General features: G+C 33.9%; 1 protein-coding gene and 1 pseudogene across 1 annotated transcript in view; one reads left to right on the top strand and one right to left on the bottom strand.

Moving 5' to 3' along the window:
* REDIC1 (regulator of DNA class I crossover intermediates 1) overlaps window positions 1-24,710 on the bottom strand; it is a 72,853-nt gene that overhangs the window by 26,362 nt on the left and 21,781 nt on the right. Inside the window, 3 exon segments of the mRNA XM_067698645.1 lie at window positions 12,799-12,859; window positions 14,274-14,343; window positions 14,621-15,129. Of these exon segments, the coding sequence (XP_067554746.1) occupies window positions 12,799-12,859; window positions 14,274-14,343; window positions 14,621-15,129 (640 nt within the window).
* On the top strand, window positions 5,131-5,705 carry LOC137202812 (large ribosomal subunit protein eL20 pseudogene; annotated as a pseudogene).

Here is a 24,710-nt window from a genome sequence, read left to right as displayed (position 1 = left end):
TAGCAATGAAAAATCAGAAAGAGAAATTAAGGGAACAATCCCACTTAACATTGCAACAAAAAGAATCAAATACCTAGGAATAAACCTACCTAAGGGAGACTTCCCTGGTGGTACAGTGGTTAAGAATCCACCTGCCAATGCAGGGGACATAGGTTCGAGCCCTGCTCCAGGAAGATCCTACATGCCGCAGAGCAACAAAGCCTGTGAGCCACAACTACTGAGCCCATGTGCCACAACTACTGAAGCCTGTGCACCTATAGCCCATGCTCCACAACAAGAGAATCCACCATAATGAGAAGCCTGCACACCTCAACGAAGAGTAGCCCCCGCTCTCTGCAACTAGAGAAAGCCCACACACAGCAACGAAGACCCAATGCATCCAAAAATCAATCAATCAATCAATCAATGTATTAAAAAAAGAAAAACATAAAACCCTACCTCAGGAGGTGAAAGACTTAGAAAACTATAAAAACTATACTCAGAAAACTATAAAACACTGATGAAAGAAATCAAAGATGACATAAACAGATGGAGAAATATACCATGTTCTTGGATTGGAAGACTCAATACTGTGAAAATGACTATACTACCCAAAGCAACCTACAGATTCAATGCAATCCCTATCAAATTATCAATGGCATTCTTCACAGAATTAGACCAAAAAATTTTACAATTCATGTGGAAACACAAAAGACCCTGAATATCCAAAGCAATCTTGAGAAAGAAAAACGAAGCTGGAGGAATTTGGCTCCCTGACTTCAAACTATATTACAAAGCTACAGTAATCAAGACAATATGGTACTGGCACAAAAACAGAAATATAGATCAATGGCAAAGGATAGAAAGACCAGAGATAAACCCATGCACATACAGTGACCTAATTTATGACAAAGGAGGCAAGAACACACAATGGAGAAAAGACAGCCTCTTCAGTTAGTTGTGTTGGGAAAACTGGACAGCTACACGTAAAAGAATGAAATTAGAACACTCTCTAACACCATACACAAAAATAAACTCAAAACAGATAGAAGACCTAAATGTAAGACCAGACACTATAAAACTCTTAGAGGAAAGCATAGGAAAAACGCTCTTTGACATAAATCACAGCAAGATCTTTTTTGACCCACCTCCTAGGGCAATGAAACTAAAAATAAACAAATGGGACCTAATTAAACGTAAAAGCTTTTGCACAGCAAAGGAAACCATAAACAAGACAAAATGACAACCCTCAGAATGGGAGTAAATATTTGCAAATGAAACAACAAATGATGAATCTCCAAAATATACAAACAGCTCATGGAGCTCAATATCAAAAAACAAACAAGTCTCAAATTCTTTTTAAAGACTGAAATAATATCAAGCATGTTTTCCAACTACAATGGTATTAAACTACAAATCAATTACAAGAGGAAAATTGGAAAATTCAAACATGTGGAGATTAAACAAAATGCTCCTGAACAACCATGGGTTAAAGAAGAAATCAAAAGAGAAAAAAATATCTTGAGACAAATGAAAATGGAAATAACAACATAACAAGGCCTAAGGGATGTAGCAAAAACAGTTCTAAAAGGGAAATTCATGGTGATAAATGCCTACATCAATAAACAAAAGATCTCAAATAAACAAAGTAACTTTACACCTCAAGGAACTAGAATTAGAATGAACTGAGCCTACACATAGTAGATGAAATAAAATAACAAATTTCAGAGCAGAAATAAATAAAATAGAAAATAAAAAGATAATAGAAAAGATAAATAAAACTAAGAACTGCTTTCTTGAAAAGATAAAACAAAATTAACAAACTTATTTAGACACAACAACAACAAAAAAAGAGAGGACTCAAATAATAAAATCATAAATGAAAGAGGAGACACTACAACTGATACCACAGAAATACAAGTGATCATAAGACAGTACTCTGAACACCAACAAAGTGGACAACCTAGAATTTATGGAAAATTCCTAGAAACTACAACCTACAAGACTAATCCATGAAGAAATAGAAAATATGAACAGACTGATAATTAGTAAGAAGAACAAATCAGTAACCAAATACTTCCCAACAAACAAGTCTAGGACCAATGACTTCACTGATGAATTCTACCAAATATTTAAAGAAAGTTAATATAAATCTTTCTCAAACTCTTCCAAAAAACAGAAGATGAGGAAACACTTCAAAACTCCTTTTATAAAACCAGCATTACCTTGATACAAAAACCAGACAAGAAAAGAAAATTACAGGCCAATAACCCTGATGAACATAGATTCAAAAATCCTCAACAAAATATTAACAAACTGAATTCAACAATACATTAAAAGAATCATACAGCATGATCAAGTAGGATTTATTCCAAGGATAAGGATGGTTCAACATAACACAAATCAGTCAATGAGATATACCATATTAACAAAATGAAGGGTAAAAATCATATAATCATTGATATGAATGCACAAAAAGCACCTGCAAAAATTCACATCCATCTATGTCTAAAAATTTGTAACAAAAGAGTATAAAGAGAATGTACCTCAACATAATAAAGGCCATGTATGACAAGCTTACAGCTAATATCACATTCAATGATGAAAAGCTGAAAGCTTTTTCTCCAAGATCAGGAACAAGAGAAAGATGCCCACTCTCACCACTTTTATTCAACATAATATTGGTAATATTTGCTAGAGTCAATGGACAAGAAAAAGAAAAGAAAAAGAAAGAAAAAGCATTCTAAACTGAAAGGAACAATTAAAATTGTCTGTATCTGCTTATAACACAATATTATATATAGAAAACGCTAAAGATTCCACTGTTGCCAAAAAAACTGTACAATAAACTCGGGTAAAGGATACATAACCATATGCAAAAATAAGTTGCATTTCTATACACTAATAATGAACTATCAGAATAAGAAATTAAGGAGACAATCTTATTTACAATTGTATCAAAAAGAATAAAATACCTAGAAATAAGTTTAACCAAAGAGGTGAAATACCTGTATGCTGAAAACTATAGGACATTAATAAAAGAAATTGAAGACACAAATAAATGGAAAGATAGTCCATGATAATGAACTGGAATAATTAATATTGTTAAAATGCCCATTCTAGTCAGAGTCATCTGCATATTCAATGCAATCCCTGTGAAAATTCCAATGATATTTTTCACAGAAATAGAAAAAAAAAATCATAAAATTGGTATGGAACCACAACAAAACCCAAATGGCGAAGACAATATTGAGAAAAAAGAACAGAGCTGGAGGCATCATATCTCATAATCTCAAACAATATTAAAGATATAGTAATCAAAACAGTATGATGTTGACATAAAAACAGTATGATATTGACATAAAAACAGACACATAGACCAATGGAACAGAAAAGAAAGCCCAGAAATAAACCCATACATATTTGGTCTATCAGTTTATGACAAAGGAGCCAGGAATATACAATGGAGAAAGGACAGTCCTTTCAATAAACGGTGCTGGGAAAACTGAACAGCTACACACAAAAGAATGAAAAATGGACCCCTATCTTATATCATACATAAAAGTTAACTCAAAATGGATTAAAGACTTGAATATAAGACCTGAAACCAAAAAACTACTAGAAAAATACACAAGTGGCAAAATCTTTGACAACCATCTTGGCAATGATTTTCTGAATTTGACACCAAAAGCAAAGGCAACTAAAGCAAATATAAACAAGTGGGACTACATCAAACTGAAAAGCTTTTCACAGAAGAGGAAGCCATCAAAAAATTGAAAAGCTAACCTACTTAATGGAAGAAAATACTTGTAAATCATATATCTGATATATATATATCATATATCTGAAAATATTTGTAAATCATATATCTGATAAGCCAAAATATATAAATAACTCATATAACTCAGAGTGAAAAAACAACAATCCCACTAAAAAATGGGCAGACAACCTGAACAGACATTTTTCCAAAGAAGATCTACAGGCAGCCAACAGGTACAGAAAAAGATGCTTAACAAAATGAATCATCAAGGAAATTCAAATCAAAACCACATCTGTGAGAATAGCTAGCATCAAAAATATAAGCAAAAACAAGCCTTGGCAAGGATGTGGAGAAAAGGGAACCCAGGTGCACTATTGGTGGCAATGTAAATTGTTCAGCTGCTACCGAAAAACAGAATGGGGTTTCCTCAAAAAAATTAAAAATAGGGTAAATCCTGAGTTCTCATCACAAGGAATTTTTTTCTATTTCTTTAATTTTGTATCTGTATGAGATGACGGATGTTCACTGTACTTATTGTGCTAATAATTTCATGACGCATGTAAGTCAAATCATTATGATGTATACCTTAAACTCATACATGCTGTATGTCAATTATATCTCAATAAAACTGGAAGAAAAAGTTAAAAATAGAACTACCATATGATTGAGCAATTCCACTTCTGGTATTTTTCCGAGGAAAAGGAGACACTAACTCAAAAATATTATCCTCACCACCATGTCCACTGAATTATTATTTACAATAGCCAAGACATGGAAACAACCTACGTGTCCATCAATGGATGAATAAAGAAGATGTGGTATATATATCTATATATACAAACACAATGGAATACTATTCAGCCATAAAAAGTAAGGAAATCCTGCCAACTGCAACAACATGGATGGACCTTGAGGGCACCATGCTAAGTGAAATAAGTCAGGCAGAGAAAGAAAAATACCATATGATCTCACTTATACATGTAATCTGAAAAAAAATCATAAATAGAATAGATTAGTGGTTCCTAGAGTCGGGGGGTGGGGTATGGGCAAAATTAGCGAATGTGGTAAAAATGTAGAAACTTACGATTATAAAATAAATAAGTCCTGGTGATGTAACGTACAGGATGGCGACTATAGTTAATAATACTGTATTTTATATTTGAAAGTTTCTAGAGAGTATATCTTAAAATTTCTCATCCAAAGAAAAAGAATTTGTAACTGTGTGGTGATCCATGTTAACTAGACTTATTGTGGCGATCTTTTCACAGTGGGTACACATATCAAATCACTATGTAGTACACTTTAAATAACTGTTATATTCAGTTATACCTCCATAAAAATAATAAAGTAGTTTCCTTTTTGAGGGTGGCAGCAAGCACGTATAGAACACCATGAAGGCCTCGGGCACACTTCCAGAATACAAGGTGGTGGGGCACTGCCTGCTGACCCCCAAATGCGGCATGTCTCCCCTCTACTGCATGTGCATCTTTGCACCTAATCATGTTGCCAAGTCCTGTTTCTGGTACTTTGTGTCTCAGCTGAAGAAGATGAGAGTATTCAGGGGAAATTGTCTACTGCAGACAGGTGTTGGAGAAATCTCCCGTGCGGGTGAAGAACTTTGGCTTCTGGTTGCGCTATGACTTCCGCAGCACTGAGAGTACCGGGACCTGACCACAGCCAGTGCGGTCACCCAGTGCTACCAAGACATGGGCACCTGGCACCGCGCCTGGGCCCACTCGATCCAGATCACAAAAACAGAAGAGATTGCAGCCAGCAAGTGCTGTCGACCAGCAGTCAAGCAGTTCCACGACTCCAAGATCAAGTTCCCACTGCCCTACAGGGTTCTCTGTTGCCAGCACAAGCCACACCTCACCACTAAGAGGCCCAACACCTTCTTTTAGACGCAGGCCCTCCCTGTCCCCAGGTCTGCCCAAATAAAACTCATTGGGAAAACCGGAAAAAAAAATTATTATATCCTCCAAGATGTTCTTCTTTCCTATTCCATTCCACATCCAACAAAGGATCTTGGAACACCCCTAATTACCCATACCCTACTAGCTGCCATCCAAGAGGAGTTTTTGTTTGGTTTGATTTTTGGGTTTGGTTTGCTTGTTTGCTATCTCTTCATTAATTCTGCCTCAGTAGGAATTACCTGTCCCAAAGTTTCCCAACCAGTAGGCAGGTATAGCTCAGCTCCTCTACTGCTCCAATCCTTTTCTTCCTCTCTTATTGTGACTCCTGCCTTGGTCTCTCTTGTAAAATTTAAGATTTTAGCCAGGGTTCCACTATGCCTTTAGCCCTGTCTAGGCATCACAAATTAAAAGCTGATGGCTGCTCTACCTAAAGAACTCATAGCACCTGATACCCTTCAGGTTCTACCAGTGAGCTTATTTTCTTTTCTGACTTGCTCTAGACACATTCAAGCTGCCATAGATGTAGAGATTGTTTTTTAAGGATTCTAACCTGCTCATGATTCGTTCTTTAAGAGGATATATCTATATTATTCTTATTTAGAAAATATGAGTTATTTAAAGGAGTAACAGGATAGCATCTAATATTACTGACCACATTCCCTTCCTTAAAAATCTCTCCCATTTTTCTTTCCTATGACACCTTTCTTTGAGTACTCCCAAATCTCTCTAGCAGCTCATTCTCTCTCTCTCTTTTGATGGTAAACAATATTTATTTTCACTGATTATCAAACAGAAGGAAAATTAATACATAATTCAGTTTTATTCCGATTTTATTTACTGTATTAATTACTGAAATCTAACAGAATCTTGGAAAGCAGTTTTTAATGGAAATATAGTTGATTTACAATATTATTTAGATTAGGTGTATAGCATAGTAATTCAGTATTTTTGCAGATTATACTCCATTATAAGTTATTACAAGATAATTGTGCTAATTACCAGTGCTATACAATACATCCTTGTTGCTTATCTATTTTATACTTAGTCGTTTGTATCTATTAACCCCACACCCCTAATTTGTTCCTCCCTGCTTTCCTATCCCCACTGGTAACCACAAGTTTGTTTGCTATATCTGTGAGTCTATTTCTGTTTTGCATATGCATTCATATGTATTATGTTTTAGATTCTACACATAAATGATATCATACACTATTTTTCTTTCTCTGCCTGACTTATTTCAGAAAGCATAATATCTTCTAGGACCATAGGGTCATCAACATTGCTGCAAATGGCTAAGTAATGTTCCATTTTGTGTGTGTGTGTGTGTGTGTGTGTGTGTGTGTGTTTATCTCCCACATCTTCTTTATACATTACTTTGTTGATGGGCACTAGGGTTGCTTCCATGTCTTGGCTAGTATAAATAGTGCTGCTATAAATTTTGGGGCACATGTAACTGCAAGTTAGTGTTTTCTTTTTCTCCTGATATATATACTAAAGTGGGATTGCTGGATCATATGTTAACTCTATTCTTAGTTTTTTAAAGAACTTCCATACTGTTTTCCATAGTGGCTGCACCAATTTACATTCTCACCAACAGTGTACAAGTGTCCCCTTTTCTCCACATCCTCTCTAACACTTGTTATTTGTAGACTTTTTGATGATAGCCATTCTGACAGTTGTGAGGTGATATCTCATTGCTGTTTTGATTTGCATTTCTCTAATAATTAGTGATGTTGAGCATCTTTTCATGGGCCTGTTGGCCATCTGTATGTTTTCTTTGAAGAAAAAGTCTGTTCAGGTCTTTGATCATTTTTTGATTGGTTATTTGGTTTTTTTGATATTGAGTTGTATGAGCTGTTTATGTATTTTTTGATATTAATCCCTTGTTGATTGCATCATTTCTAAATATTTTCTCCCATTCTGCTGGTTGGCTTTTCATTTTGCCGATGGTTTTATTCGCTGTGGAAAAGCTTTTAAATTTAATTAGGTCCCATTTATTTATTGTTGATTTTATTTCTTTTGCCTTAGGAGACAAACCCCCCAAAATGTTGCTACAATTTATGTCAAAGGGTATTCTGCCTATGTTCTCTTCTAGGAGTTTTATTGTTTCATGTCTTATATTTAGGTCTTAAACCATTTTGAGTTTATTTTTGAATATGGTGTGAGGAAATGTTCTAATCTCATTATTTTATGTGTAGCTGTCTAGTTTGGCCAGCACCACTTGTTGAAGAGATTTTCTTTTCTCCATTGTATATTCTTGCCTCTTCTGTCATAGATTAATTTACCACAGTTCTGTGGGTTTCTTTCTGGGCTCTCTATTCTGTTCCATTTATCTATGTGTCTGTTTTTGTGCCAGTACCATGCTGTTTTGAATACTTCAGTTTTGTTGTATTCTCTGAAGTCTGAGAGGGTAATTCCTCTGGCTTTGTTCTTTTTCTCGAGTGCTTTGGCAACTCAGGGTCTTCTGTGGTTCCATATAAATTTTAGGATTATTTGGTCTAGTCCTGTGAAAAATGTCGTGAGTGTTTGATAGGGATTACATGACATCTATAGATTGCTTTGGGTGGTATGGCCATTTTAACAATATTAATTCTTCAAAGCCACAAATGTGATACCTTTCCATTTCTTTGTATCATGTTCAATTTCCTTCATCAATGTTTTATAGTTTTCAGAGTATAGGTTTCTCATCTTCTTAAGTTTATTCCTAGGTATTTTATTCTTTTTGGTGTGATTTTTAAATGGGACTTTTAAAAACTTTCTCTTGTATCCTGCTACCTTGCTGCATTCATTTATTAGTTCTAGTAGTTTTTGTGTGAGACTTTAGGGTTCTCTATATAAAGTATCATGTCATCTGCAACTAATGACCATTTTACCTCTTTCCTTCCAATTTGGATAACTTTCATTTCTTTTTCTTGTCTCATTTCTGTGGCTAGGGCTTCCAGTACTATGGTAAATCAAAGCAGCATGAGTGAACATCCCTATCTTGTTCCTGAATTTAGTGAGATGGCTTTCAATTTTTCACCATTGAGTATGACATTGGCCATAGGTTTGTCACAAATAGACTTTATTATGTTGAAATATTTTCCCTCTATACCCACTTTGATGAGAGTTTTTACCATGAATGGATGTTGAATTTTATCAAATGCTTTTTCTGCATATATTGAGATCATGTGATTTTTATCTTTCCTTTTGCTAATGTGATATACCACACTGGTTGATTTGCAAATGTTGAACCATCCTTTTGACCCTGGAATGAATCCAACTTGATTATGGTGTATGATCCTGTTTATATATTGTTGGATTTGGCTTGCTAATATTGTGTTGAGGATTCTGCCGTCTATATTCATCAAAAATATTTGGCCTGGGCTTCCCTGGTGGCGCAGTGGTTGAGAGTCCACCTGCCGATGCAGGGGACACGGGTTTGTGCCCCGGTCCGGGAAGATCCCACATGCTGCGGAGCGGCTAGGCCCATGATCCATGGCCGCTGAGCCTGTGCATCCAGAGCCTGTGCTCCGCAATGGGAGAGGCCACAACAGTGAGAGGCCCATGTACCGCAAAAAAAAAAAAATATATATATATATATATATGTATATATATATTTGGCCTGTAATTTTCTTTTTCGTACTGTCTTTGTCTGGTTTTGGCATCAGTATAATGGTGGCCTTGTAGAATGAATTGGGGAGTGTTACCTACTCTTCCACTTTTTGGAATAGTTTGAGAAGGATAAATATTAGTTCTTCTTCATATGTTTGGTAAAATTCCCCTGTGAAGCCATCTTGCCCTGGACTTTTATTTGTAGGGAAGTTTTCAAGTTAAAGATTTTATTTCACTACTAGTGATTGGTCTGTTAAAGTTGTTTCTTCTGGACTCAGTCTTGGCAGGCTGTATGTTTCTAGAAATTTGTCCTTTCTTCGAGGTTGTCCAATTTGCTGGCATATAACTGTTCAGAGAATTCTCTTATAATTTCTTTATATCTCTGTGGTATCAGTTTTTATTTCTCCTGTTTCATTTCTTATTTTATTTCAGTCTTCTCTCTTTTCTTCTTGGTGAACCCAGCTAAATGTTTATCAATTTTGTTTATCTTTTCAGAAAAATAGCTCTTAGTTTAATTGATCTTTTCCATTGTTTTTTTTTTTGTTTTTTTTTTTGCGGTACGCGGGCCTCTCACTGTTGTGGCCTCTCCCATTGCGGAGCACAGGCTCTGGACGCACAGGCTCAGCGGCCATGGGTCACGGGCCCAGCTGCTCCGCGGCATGTGGGATCTTCCCAGACCAGGGCACGAACCCGTATCCCCTGCATCGGCAGGCGGACTCAACCACTGCACCACCAGGGAAGCCCTCCATTGTTTTTTATCTCTATTTCCTCTCTGATCTTTATTATTTCCTTCCTTCTGCTGACTTTGATCTCTGTTTTTCTTTTTCTAATTCTTTTAGGTGGTAGGCTGTTTGAGATTTTTCTTGTTTCCTGAGGAAGTCCTATATCGCTATAAACTTCCTTCTTAGAACTGACTTTGCAATATCCCATGTATTTTGAAAAGTTTTGTTTCCATTTTTATTTGTCTCAAGGTACTTTCTGATTTCCTTTCTGATTTCATTGTTGATCCATTTGCTTTTCAGTAGCATGTCATTTAGTCTTCATGTGTTTGTTCTTTTCCCATTTTTCTTTCTGTAGTTGATTTCTAGTTTCATACAGTTGTGTTCTGAAAAAAATGCTTGATGCAATTTCTATCCTCTTAAATTTGCTGAGGCTTGTTTTGTGGTCTAGTATGTGATCTATCCTGGAGAATGTTCTGTGTTCAATTGAAAGGAATGTGTATTCTGTTGTTTTTGGATGTACTGTCCCATAGATATCTACTAAGTTTAACTGGTCTAGTGTGTCCTTAAGACCACTCTTCCTTTATTGATTTTCTGTATGGATAATCTGTCCATTGATGTCAGTTAGGTGTTAAAGTCCCCTACTATTATTATATTATTGTCCCTTTCTTCCTTTAAGAGTTAGTATTTGATTTATATATTTAGGTGCTCCTGTTTTGGGTACAAATATGTTAACAAGTATAATATCCTCTTCTTGTTTGATCCCTTTATCATTATATAATACCCTTCTTTGTCTTTTGTTATATCGTTTGTTGTGAAGTCTCTTTTGTCTGATATGAGTATTGTTACTCCCACTTTCTTGTTGTTTCCATTTGCATGAAATATCATTTTCCATCCCCTCACTTTTATTCTGTACGTGTCTTTTGCCCTAAAGTCTCCTGTAAGCAGCATATTGAGGGTCTTGGTTTTTACCCAATCAGCCACCCTATGTATTTTGATTGAACACTGACATTTAAAGTAATTATTGATAGGTATGTACTTATGGCCACTTTATCACTTGTTTTCCAGTTGTTTCTGTAGTTCTTCTCTGTTCATTTTTTCTTTTTGTTTCTACCATTGTGGTTTCATGAGGTTCTTTAGTAATTCCTTGGTTTCCTTGCTATTTGCTTTTTGTGTAGCTATTATAGGCTTTTGACTTGTGGTTTCCACGAGGATCACATATGTTGACCCATAATTATAACTACAGTAAGTCCCCTACAGATGAATGAGTTCTGTTCTGAGAGCACGTTCATAAGTCCAATTTGTTTGTAAGTTCAACAACGTTAGCTTGGGTACCCAACTAACACAATCAGCTATATAGTACTGTACTGTAATAGGTTTATAATATTTTTCACACAAATAATACATAAAAAGCAAACAAACACAAAAGTAAAGAAAATATTTTTAAGCTTACAGTACAGTACCTTGAAAAGTACAGTAGTACAGTACAACAGCTGGCATACAGGGGCTGGCATTGAGTGAACAGGCAAGAATAATTACTGACTGGAGGAGTGAGAGGAGGTGGGAGATGGTAGAGCTGAAGGATCATCAGCAATGAGAGATGGAGGGCAAGCTGCAATTTTACACATGCCTGACATTGATGACAAAAGTTCTGGTTCCTTGCTGGATTCAATTCTATCTACCCTCTTGAACAAAAGACCCAGTGATTTCTGGCGGGTAGTAGCTCTTTTTTTCTCATCATAGATGACACAGTAGCACTGGATTGCATTCTGAACGGCTGCTGCAACTTTCATGTACTAAGTTCGGGTCCTCTGCCTCAAAAACTAACAGTGCCTCCTCAAATAAAGAAAATCCCCTTACCAAATTTCCTGCATTGTGAATCTCTTTGGTTCTTCAGTTACTTCTTCTTCCTCTTTTCTCTCTTCAGCCTTTCTCTCGGCTTTCAATTCTATTGTTATCAACTGGTGCTTCTTAGCAGTACCTGCTACATCACCACTGCTTTTATACTTGCTTCCAGACAGCCTGGGCTTGAAATAAAGACACTGTACTACTATACTCTATACCGTACTGTAAAGTACACAAAAGCACAACCACTTTTAGAAGACACATACATGTAACAATGTATGCCAGACACATGAATTAATTTATGTGATTGGACATGTGAATGCATATTTGCATCTTTGAATGTTCTCAACTTGAAGGTTCATATGTAGGGGACTTACTGTACTTGTTTTAAACTGATAGTCATTTAATTTCAAACACATTTTAAAATATCTACATTTTTTTACTCCCTTCTCTTTTGTGGGTTTTTTATGCTATATTTTACATCTTTGTGCTTGTTCCTTAACTGTTTATTGTTCCGTGTCCTAGTATGTGACCTATCCTAGAGAATGTCCCATGCGCTCTTGAAAAGAATGTGTATTGTTTTTTGAATGACTGAATCATACACCCTTATTATGAGCAGGAATTACAACTTAGGTAACCAGTGTTTATATATGTTTTAAATATATAACTATTTTCACCTGTAACACAATTAAACCTAAAGAAATTTCATCTTGGAATAAATTTTATAGGACTTAGAGAAAGAACGTTAAATGCATCTATATTGGTTTGACTAAAATAAGGCACATTACAGTTTCTGAAATGTTGTTAATTTTATTTCTCAATCTAAGCTATAATTTCCCCAGAGTAAAAAAATATATTAAAAAAAGTTACCCTAAAAAGAAAATTTTCAGAAAGAGCTAACCTTAAATCAAAGTAAATTTTAAATACTAAAATAAAACATGATAATACAACTTACTTAATTGGAAAGATAATGTAAGATGTACTTTACCTCACCAATTCCAAAGTCCCATGATTGCTTAGAACACAATTCTTCCAAAGGGATATTACCCCTAAGGGTTTTAAATAAGACAGTATTAGAGTGTGTTTTATTCCCTCTGAAAATTATTGTTCTAAATTATGATTCCCAAAGTTGGTTAAAGATCAGAATTATAAGAGAAGTTTTTTAAAAGATAAGGATTCATAAGCTCTATCTTAAGGAGCCTATTTATTTTGTGTAGGTCAAACTTGATATTTTGTATTTTAAAATCACCCCTTGGGCTTCCCTGGTGGCGCAGTGGTTAAGAATCCACCTGCCAATGCAGGGGACATGAGTTCAATCCCTGGTCTGGGAAGATCCCACATGCCACAGAGCAGCTAAACCCATGCGCCACAACTACTAAGCTTGCGCTTTAGAGCCCACAAGCCACAACTACTGAAGCCCTCATGCCTAGAGCCCATGCTCTGCAACAAGAGAAGCCACCACAATGAGAAGCCTGCGCACTGCAACGAAGAGAAGCCCCTGCTCACCGCAACTAGAGAAAGCCCACGTGCAGCAATGAAGACCCAATGCAGCCAAAAAAAAATAATAAATAAATTTATTAGGGAAAAAAAACCCCTCAAGTGATGAGGATCTTCACACAGGTTTGGAAGCCATGTTCTAAATCACTTTCATAAAATATGTTTTAAAATTCAAGTTTTAACATCCTGTTTTTCATTCATAAGTTTCTGAATATTTGGAGGTTTGACAACAAAGAACCTAAGTTGTTGATTTTATTAAATGTGGTGAATCTATTTTTTAATTAATTTGTTGTGCCAATGCCATAAAAATGGCATCTAATAATTCTTTGTATTACAGATATTTTACATATTTCCATAAGAAAGTACTTCCAAAATAAAAATCTATTCTAATTCATGATTTTCAATTACGAAGATTTGATTAAATCATAATTATTACTGAGAAAGTTAGGTATATTCTGAAACGACAAGTCTTCTTTAATTTCCTATAATGTCAGTCCCATACATTGTTGATATGCTTGTTTATGCCATTAACATTTGAATTCTATTACTCCCTTGTTCTGATTCTATATTAACCAAGCAACCTTCCCATGGCAAGCTGCCAAAAGGTAGAAAATATTCAGTACGAAAATTATGCCAGTAAGCATTCCTATATATGTCACCTATTTCTTATTGTAAATTAATAAATTGACATTCTGGTGGGTAAATAAATTTCCTGAACACATAAGTCAGTTTTCTCAAATCTAATTAACACTATGATTCAGATAAGAAGATATTTTTGCACTGGTGAATATGAGGACCAAACTCTCAACTAGGGTGATATTACCAAGGTCTGACAATTGATTTTTGAGGCCAGTCTGCCCACCCTCAGACAGCATTATGCCTACCTCACTTTGTATCAGTTTAATCCTTAAACATGCATTATATTAGATCCCAATTTGCATTCCCCAAATTTACCTAAAAACTTACATATGGTTCACTGAATATTTCTGATTTTTTTTCTGGGATGTCTTCTCTTGGTAATCACTTTCAAATTTTCCTTTAAAAATAAAAGTATGTATTGAAATAAAACTTTAGCATAGATGATTTCTATTTTTTAATTTGAAGTTTATTAGCATGACCCATATAGAGGGATGCCACTGGTCCACAATGTCATATAATAGAATGTCATTCTATTTTTAATTTCATGTTCCCCCAAACACACACACACACACACACACACACACACACACACACACACGGATATTCATTAAAACTGAAAACAAACAAACAAAAAGCCCCAATAGATTATTACACTTTCCATCTATAACACCAACCTTTTTTTTCAGAGCTGGCTGGGTAACAATCCTTCTCAAAAGATGTACTAAAATTATTTCTTTCATTATTGTTGTACTCTTTCTGACAATTCTTGTTTGGTCGACACTTTTCTGGAAAACTTGATTTATTAAAAGTAGAATTACTAGAAGTCAACTCTGGATCTGTAAAAATACTTCTAATGCATCTATCAGTGAAATGGTTTTTATCAGAACTAATGACTGCACTGTCATAATGACACTTGTCAAAGGTTTTCTTTATCTTCTGTTGATCTATGTTTAATAAGTTGATCATATTTTCACTAATAAAAGAGTCACAGTTATCTGATAGAAGGTTTGGGGTTGGCTGGTTCATATCTTCATTAGAAAACTTTTTTCTATTTTCTCCCCAAATATGTTGTAATGAATTTTTTTCAGTAATGAAATCTGACTGTCTTCTTTCATCCATGCTTCCACAATATTCACCTACAACTATAGCAGGTCTCCTAGTAAGGAAATTTCTATTTTCTGGACTTCAGGATAAATAAAAACATATTTATCAAGAAAAGCATAGAGCATTCTCATTTAGAAACATGTGAAGTTAAATCTTACAGAACATATTGAGTAGCTGCTAACATTTAAATGGACCATGTTTACATTTTTAAAATTTAAATAAATAATACTGCTTTGGGTGGAAATGTGTTAATAACCTCTTCTAATATCTTAGTGAGTATAAAAATAATCTACACTTAGTTTAGTACTGCAACATGAAAAACTAGTATGTGGTTCAATTTACTGTTTTATTAACAAAACAAAATATTTATTAACAAAAACAAAACATCTAGAGAATTACCTAGGCAAACACTGTACATAAATGCCACTCCATTTAACCAGAGAAAGACACTTTGAAGACTGTTCAGAGAAAATAATTACCCTTAGTATTAAAATGTCAAATAAAATTGTTATGAGAACATTAAATCAGATATTTCTCAACCTAACAAGGAACTCAAACTATCTCTGAAGTTCCCAAGGAAGAGCAATATAACTACAAATGCATACGTAAGTAATAAAGCCAAGAGATAAGATGGATTAGATGAAAATGTTAGACCAGATAGCTTGCAAATTCCCTTCTAATGTATAATTATTATAAATTATTATAAATCATAATTCTAAGTTATGTCCAACTTGTATTAAAGAATCAAAGTTATCATGGAAAGTAATTAGGAATCAAGGTATTATGAATTTTGTTGCCTTTGACTATCTACAAATTTACTTGGGGTTGGTTTTGTTCCAGAGATTGGAGGTACCAAAGAAATTTAGAAAAAACACAGACTGCTGAAACTCTGATTGAGTTCCAATTTTATTTATAATTAATTTATTAAATATTTAATGAGCAAGTACACCTACTCTGTTCTAGGCAGTGCGCCATGTGTTGGGGACAGAGAGATAAAATATTTCATTTTGGTATTAAGGAGACAGAGATGTTTTGTCCATGAATGCACACAGATCATGATCCTACATTATTTCTTAATATGGGTCTTATTGGTATTTTGGGCAGAAAAATGCTACTCTGTTATTACCAAAAGGCATAACCTATAGTATACAATAATATACACCATTAACAGCAGAGAAATTTCTATTACTCTAAATAAGAAAATAAATTTAAAAGCACTTAGTAAGTTAGAAAGCATACTACAAAATGTAAATCATCATTTTAAAAGGGTATCTTAAGCATTCAGACTCAGGATAATCACTAACTCAAAAGATGTGGGCAATACAGAAGTGTAGAGTGCACAGTCATTGCTCACAAGAAATAGCCTAGAAGAGGCAAGAAAAAATTAGAAAGTGAAAAGTGCTATCCTACAGTAAATTGTCACTATAGTACATAGAAATTCTTTTGACTGAGAAAAATCAGGCAGGTGGCATTTGAGTTGGGGACCAAATGTTGGGAAGAATTGTTACTTGTACAAATGAGAGACATGATGCTAAAAATTTTAAAGTCTTATTAAGATAAATCCATCCAGTTTAACAATTTAATTTTTCCTATAGATAAATATAAAATTCATGAAAATTATGTACAAAAATAGGGATAAATTTATTATCTAAATAAAGAGTATTCAACAGAAATTTAATGTATGCCTACTATGTGGTAAGGAGACAATACAGCTTATATTCTAGTGAACAAATATATTAAACAAATAAGATAATTAGCCATTAATAAGTACAATAAAAGAAATAAAGAATTAAACAAATAAAGATAATTATAGTGCCTTTACAAGTGCTACAAAATCACGTGATGGAATAACATGTTGGAAGTCATGTTTCAGATAGTTTGGTCAGGAAAGTCCCTAATAAGGAAGTGATAAATAAGCTAAAAGTACAGAATGATTAGACATGTGAAGAAAGGAGTAAGCACACCCTGGGGAATGGAATAATAACAAATGTAAGGTCTGCAGCATGTTTGGGAAATGAAAAGAGGAGGAATAAAGCTAGATTAGAATCAGTAAAAGAAAACTTATGACTTAAGGCTTAAAAGGTACAAAAGGACCAAAAATCATGCAGAGCTTTATTTCTGAAAAGACCAATAAAAAAACACTGAAAGGGAAGAGATATGGGAACATATGTATATGTATAACTGATTCACTTTGTTATAAAGCAGAAACTAACACACCATTGTAAAGCAATTATACCCCAATAAAGATGTTAAAAAAAAACCCAAAACACTGAAAGGTTCCAGTACAAAAGTAAAATCGACTGCCTTCTGCCTTGGAAAATATCAGTCTGATTGCTGGGTGCATATGAATTTCAGGTCTTCTGACTACCCAAATGAAGTAAAAAGAACCAGATTTATCCTCCCAACTGACCAAATTAAAAAACTAGACAAAATACATGAGACAATAATTTTCAGACATGGGCCATCAGGTAGAACAGGATAATGATCCCTGAAAGAGAGAAAACAAATCAAATGAACCCTATAACTGCTCCTAGCTTACTACCTTGAGAGTGTATCCAAGCCACAGAATACTTGAATACTTGGAGGGGAAACCTAGTCAGAGCCCACAGATTACCCTTCTTGAGGAAATAGGGCTGGGGGTTCAGGGAGACTACAGAAAATAGAGTTCACGGGGCAGAGTACCATGAAGGAGTGTGTTTCAAAAAAAGGAAGCTCCAGAGATCTACAGAGAGTTCTCAAATCTGTAACCAAGTACTGACCAGCACACACATATGAAGCAATTAGTCAAGGCTGGGAAAAGAACCACCCAACATGAGAAGATGAACAATTCCAGGAACTCACACAAAGATGGGAAAATTTTGTGTTCTCATCAACCAGAGTGGAAAACCTTGTAATTCAAAGGAAATTGGAGAGGACTCAGAAGAGTATAGCCTCAGCAGAGGGCAAATTAACCACAGACTGAAGGTGTATCTGGTCCTGCTTAACAAAGTTTAAAGCAACCCTCAATAAAATCATACTACTTCCAAGTAACTGAACTGTATCCCAGAACTAAGCTTAAGATGATCTATAGGATTACAAGATTTCCAGAAACCAAAAAGATAATTCACAATGTATAGAATCTAAACAAAATTCGCAAGAATGCAAAGAAGCAGAAAGTTACAATCTGTAATGAGGAGGAAAATCAGTTATTAGAAATAGACTAAGAAATGACACAAAATGATATAATTTATAGACAAAGACATTAAGAGAGTTATCCTATGTTCCCTATATTCAAGAAGCTAAAGGAAAGATTGAGCATATTGAATAGATACAAGGAAAATAAAGAGTTAAATCAAATTTCTAGAGATGAAAAATACACTGAATAAATTTACCAGTACAAGATACCAAAGAAGATACAATTAGTGAATTTGAAGATCTAACAATATATATAAAATGAAAGGAGAGGAAAAAAATGGAAAATGAATAGAGCATCAGCAAACTGTTACAAAACTTCAGTTGGACTACTTTACATATTATTTGGGATCCCAAAGAAGAGAGGAGAGGAATCAGAAAAAATATTTGAAAAATTAATGACTGAATTTTTTCCAAATTTTGTAAAAACAATAAGTCCACAGATCCAAGAAGCTCAACACATCCCAAACACAAGAAATAGGAAACAAACATCCTAATCTTAATGGAGAGAAATCCACAGTAGAAAATCTGTGGTAGAGAATCCATCATGAAAAATCTTAAAAACAGAGAAAATTGTATATTATATATACACAGATATTAAGATAAGAATGACAGCAAACTTCTAGTTGGAAACAATGGTACTCAAAGACATTTTTCAAAAAGAAGAGAATAAAGACTTAAAAATATACGAGATGAATTAATCACCAGCAGACCCACACTATAAAAAATGTTAAAGAAAGTCTTTTAAACAGAAGGAAAATGTCACCAGATGTAAATCTAGAGCTGCACAAAATAATGAAGACCACCAAAAATGATAAATTTGAACTGAATATAAAAAATTGTTTTCTTATTTTTTAACTCTCTCTAAAACAAAAAGAACAATAATGGATTTATAACATATATATAAGTAAAATGTATGAATACAACAACACAAAGGCTAAAGGAAAGAAACAGAAGCATACCATTATAAGTCTCATATTATATTTGAATTGGCATAATATAACTTGAAGACAGTCCATGATAAATTAAATATATACTATAAAATCTAAAGCAATCACTGAAAAACAAAAAACAGAGTTATATCTAATAAGCCAACAAAAGGGATAAATTAAGTCATACAAAATACTCAAAAGGCAGAAAAAGAGGGAAGGGGAACAAAATTATATGGGACAAATAAAAAACAAATAGCAAGAGAACAGACTTAAACCCAACCATATCAATTGTCACATTAAATGTAAATGATATTCTTAACAGTAATACATTTCAATAAATTTGAAAGGATTCAAATCACATAAAGCATCTTCCTTGTCCACAATTAATTTAGAAAGATAACAGAAAAGCCTTGAGGTTTCTAGGAACCAAACAACAAACTTCTAAATAATTAATGGATTGTAAATGAAATCAAAAGGAAAATTATAATTTTTTTAACTGAATGAAAATTAAAACAAAACATATCAAACTTGTAGGATATAGCAAAAGCAGTGGTTAATGGGAAACTGATAGCACTAAACACACACACACACACACACACACACACACACAGAGAGAAAAGAAAAAATGGTCTCAAATCAATGACCTCAGCTTTCACCTTAAGAAACCAGAAAAAAAAGAGCAAATTAAATCCAAATTAAATAGACAAATGGAAATAAAAGCAGAATTCAATGAAATGAATACTAGAAAAATAAGAAATATGTGAAATTGAAAGTTAATTCGTTTAGAAGATAAGTAAACTTGGTAAGTCCCTAATCAGAATAATCAGGAGAAAAAAAGGAGAAGATGTTATCAATGAGAGAAAAGACATCATTACAGATGTTAAAGATGTTAAATGCATTGTAAGGGGATATTATGAATAACTTGAAGTCAATAAATTCTACAACAGATTAAATGAATACTTTTTTCATTCAATACAAATTATCAAATCTCACTAAAAATAATCTGACTAGCCTGTATCTAGTAAGAAATGAAATTTATAGTAAAAAATAAACATTCCCACAAAAAGAACTCAGTGATGAACTCTGCCAGACATTTAAGGAGTAAATTATACCAAAGCTACACAAACTTTCAGAAAATTACATAGGAGGGGTTACTTCCCAACTCATTCTATGACATTGGCATTAGGCTGATATCAAAATCAGAACAAGATATTAAAATAAAAAGAAACCTAGAAAACAATATCTTTCAAAAATTCCTAACAAAATTTTAGCAAATCAAATCCAAGAATGCATAACCAGGATAGCATGCTGTGACCAAGTGGGGTTTATCTCAGGAACACAAGACTGATTTAACATTAAAAAAATTAATCTATGAGGAGCAGGACCTCTGGAATTGATAGAGAAACTTGGCAAATTCTTCCCCACTCTAAGCAACAACAGAACCAAATAACATTTGCAAAAAAAACTATTTCAGAATCTGGGGAGTGACCAAAGGTATACAATAAACTGAGAAGGAGGTAAAACTACTAAACCTTAGTAGGAAAAGTGGGAGTCTGTGGAGTTTTAGCCTTGGGCTGCTTCCCTCCATCCCCAGCTCCATGGCTGGTAGCACTACCAAGGCTAGGCAGTTTGGAGGTGGGTATGGGGGAGCCCCATGACCAGGGAATTTGTCAAAATCGATCATTATCTTGGTGGCAGACCATCAGGATAGGCTAACATTGCAGCTGCCTAAGGCTATAATACTTGGAGAAAGCAAAAAACGATCAAGAAATTTCATGGAGAGATCTAGAAAACAAATACGTTTTCATAAACTCTCAGCCATCACTGGTGGTCTGGAAAGCTGCAAACATGTATAAGGCTGTGAGCACACACAGGAGAGAGCAATCAGAAAAAATATGTAAAAAATATTTGAAAAATTAATGACTGAATTTTTTCCAAATTTTGTAAAAACAATAAGAAGTCCACAGATCCAAGACGCGCAGCGCAGTCCAAATACAAGAAATAGAAAACAAACATCCTAACCCTAATGGAGAGAAAGCCACCATAAAAAATCTGTGGTAGAGAATCCACGATAAAAGAATCTTAAAAACAGAAAATTATATTATATACACAGATATTAAGATAAGAATGACAGCAAACTTCTAGTTGGAAACAATGCCACTCAAAGACATTTTTCAAAATGTCTTTGAAAAATAACACTCATCCTGGCTGAATGTGAGGTATCCACTCATACCTGGCTGAATGTAAGGTCTTATGCCCAGGAGGAAGTCTTATTAGCTCAAGGTGTTTAAACACAACCTTCAACTAATCATTGGTTGACCTCTAAGCACTGCTTTACAGATTTAAATGTCAAATATTTAAATGAAAAATATTTAAATGTCAGAATATTTAAATGTCAAAAATTTAAATGAAAAATATCAAATCAATAAGTTAAGCTTACACCTTAAGAAACTAGAAACAAAAGGAGGCCAAACTAAATCCAAAGGAAGTAGAAAAAGAAAATGATAAACATTAGGGCAGAAATGGAATAGAAAAAAAAATAGAGAAAATTGATGAAACTCAAAACTTAGCAAATAAAATTAGCAAATCTTTAGTTATACTGACCAAGAAAAAAAGTAGAAAAGACACAGATCTGGAATTAAACAGGTTAAACAAGGATATCAACACTTACCTTATAGAAATTAAAAGGATTTCAAGGGAATACTATGAACAACTTTATGCAAACAAATTATACAACTTAGATGAAATGGATGAATTCCTATAAAAACACACATTAACACAAAGTACTCAAGAAGAAATTTTAAAATCTGATTAGACCTATAACAACTAAAAATAAAAAGAATTATTAGTTAAATGTCTTTCCACTAAGAAAAGGCCAGGTGCAAAAATACTTAAAGAAGAAATAACCAGTCCTCCACAAATTCTTCCATTAAATAGAGGAGGAAATGCTTTCCAACTTGTTCTATGAAGCCAGAAGTATTACTCTGTTACCAAAGCCAGACAAAGACATCAAAGGAAAAGAAAAATTCAGACCAATATTTCCCATGAATATAGATGTAAAAATCATTAAAAAATCAGCAAAATAAATCCAGCATTTTATGAAATGGGTTCTGTAACATAATTAAGCAGCCTTTATCGCAGGAAGGCAAGGTGGTTTAACATTTGAAAATAAGGTAATATATATTAATAGAATAAAGAAAAAAAACTACATGATAATCTCAAGGGACACAGAATGAGCATTTGGCAAAAATCCATGATAAAAACTTTCAATAAACTAGGAATAGAGGGCAACCTGACAAAGGGCACCTACAAAAAACCTAAAGCTAATATCATTCTTAACAGTGAAAGGTTAAATGCTTTTCCCTAAGACTCAGAACAATGTAAACATGCTCACTCTTGCCACTGCTATTCAGCACTGTATTAGAGGTTCAAGTCACTGCAGTCAGGCAACAAAAAGAAGCAAAAGGCATTCAGATTAAAAGGGGAAAGGTAAAAATATCTATATTTATAGACAGCATAATCCAATATGGTGAAAATCCTAAAGAACTCATAAAACTACTAGTAGAACTAATAATACAGCAAGGTCAAAGGATACAATTTCAATATACAAAATTGTATAACTATATACTAGCAATGAATAATCCAAAAATAATATTAACAAAATAATTGCAAAGATATTGGCCTGTAATTTTCTTTTCTGGTAGTGTCTTTGTCTGGTTTTGGTATCAGAGTGATGGTGATGGCTTCATAGAATGTCTTTGGGAGTGTTCCTTCCTCTTCAATCTTTTGGAAGAGTTTGAGGAGGATCAGTACAAGTTCTTTGTATGTTTGGTAGAATTCACCTGTGAAGCCATCTGGCCCTGGACTTATGTTTGTAGGGAGTTGTTTCTTGTTTTTGTATTTTTAATTACAGATTCTATTTCATTTCTAGTGATTGGTCTGTTCAAGTTATCATTTTCTTCTTGATTCAGTCTTGACAAGCTGTATGTTTCTAGAAAGTTGTCCATTTCTTCTAGGTTGTCAAATTTGTTGGCATATAATTGTTCATAGTAATCTCTTATGGATTTTTGTATTTCTGTGGTATCAGTTATGATTTCTCCTTTCATTTCTTATTTTCATTATTTGGGTTTTCTCTCTTTTCTTCGTGAGCCTGGCCAGAGGTTTGTCAATTTTGTTTACCCTTTCAAAGAAGCAACTCTTGGTTATACTGATTTTTTCCTATTGTTTTTAATCTTTATTTTATTTATTTCCTCTCTGATTTTTATTATCTGCTTTCTTCTGCTAACTTTAGGTTTTGTTTGTTCTTCTTTTTCTAATTCTTTTAGGTGGTGGGTTAGGTTGTTTATTTGACATTTGTCTTGTTTCTTAAAGAAGACCTGTACTGCTATGAACTTTCCTTTAAGAACTGCTTTTACTGCATCCCATAGATTTTGTTTGGTTGTGTTTGCATTGTCATTTGCCTCAAGGCATTTTAAAATTTCTTCCTTGATTTCATCATTGATCCATTGGTTTTTTAGTAAAAAGAAAATTACAGGCCAATATCTCTGATGACTATAGATGCAAAAATTTTCAACAGAATATTAGCAAACCAAATCCAACACATAAAAAAGATCATACACCATGACCTAGTTGGATTCATCTCAGGGTCACAAGGATGGTTCAACATATGCAAATTAATCAATGTGATACACCACATCAACCAAAGAAAAGATAAAAACCACATGATCATCTCAATAGATTCAGAAAAAGCATCTGATAAAATTCAACATCCATTAATGATAAAAACCCTTACAAAAGTGGGTATAGAGGGAACATATCTCAACGTAATAAAAGCTTTTTATGACAAACCCACAGCCAATATAATACTCAATGGTGAAAAGCTGAAAGCCTTCCCGCTAAAATGTGGAACAAGACAAGGATGCCCACGCTCATCACTTCTCTTCAACATAGTATTGGAAGTCCTAGCCACAGCAATCAGAAAAGAAAAAGAAATAAAAGGTATTCACATTGGTAGGGAAGAGGTAAAATTGTCATTATATGCAGATGACATGATATTATATATAAAAAACCCTAAAGACTCCATACAAAAACTACTAGAATTGATAAATTCAGCAAGGTAGCAGGATACAAGATTAACACACAGAAATCAGTTGAATTTCTTTATACTAACAATGAAATATCAGAAAGGGAATGTAAAAAAATCAATACCTTTTAAAATCACATAAAAAACACACAAAACTTAGGAATCAACCTCACCAAGGAGGTGAAAGACATATGTTGAGAACTACAAAACATTAATAAAGGAAATCTTAAAAATAATGCAAAGAAATGGAAAGATATCCCATGTTCTTGGAATGGAAGAATTAATACTGTTAAAATGGCCACACTACTCAAAGCAATCTACAGATTTAAGGTGATCTCTATCAAATTACCCATGACATTTCTCACAGAACTAGAACAAATAATCCTAAAATTTATATGGAACCATGGGAGACCCAGAATTGCCAAAACAATCCTGAGGAAAAAGAACAGAGCAGGAGACATGACCCTCCCAGAC

Source organism: Pseudorca crassidens, chromosome 11 (genome assembly GCF_039906515.1).
Source record: "Pseudorca crassidens isolate mPseCra1 chromosome 11, mPseCra1.hap1, whole genome shotgun sequence".
NCBI lineage: Eukaryota > Metazoa > Chordata > Mammalia > Artiodactyla > Delphinidae > Pseudorca > Pseudorca crassidens.
The sequence above is the reverse complement of the archived record's forward strand: the minus strand, read 5'-3'. Positions and strand labels throughout refer to the sequence as shown.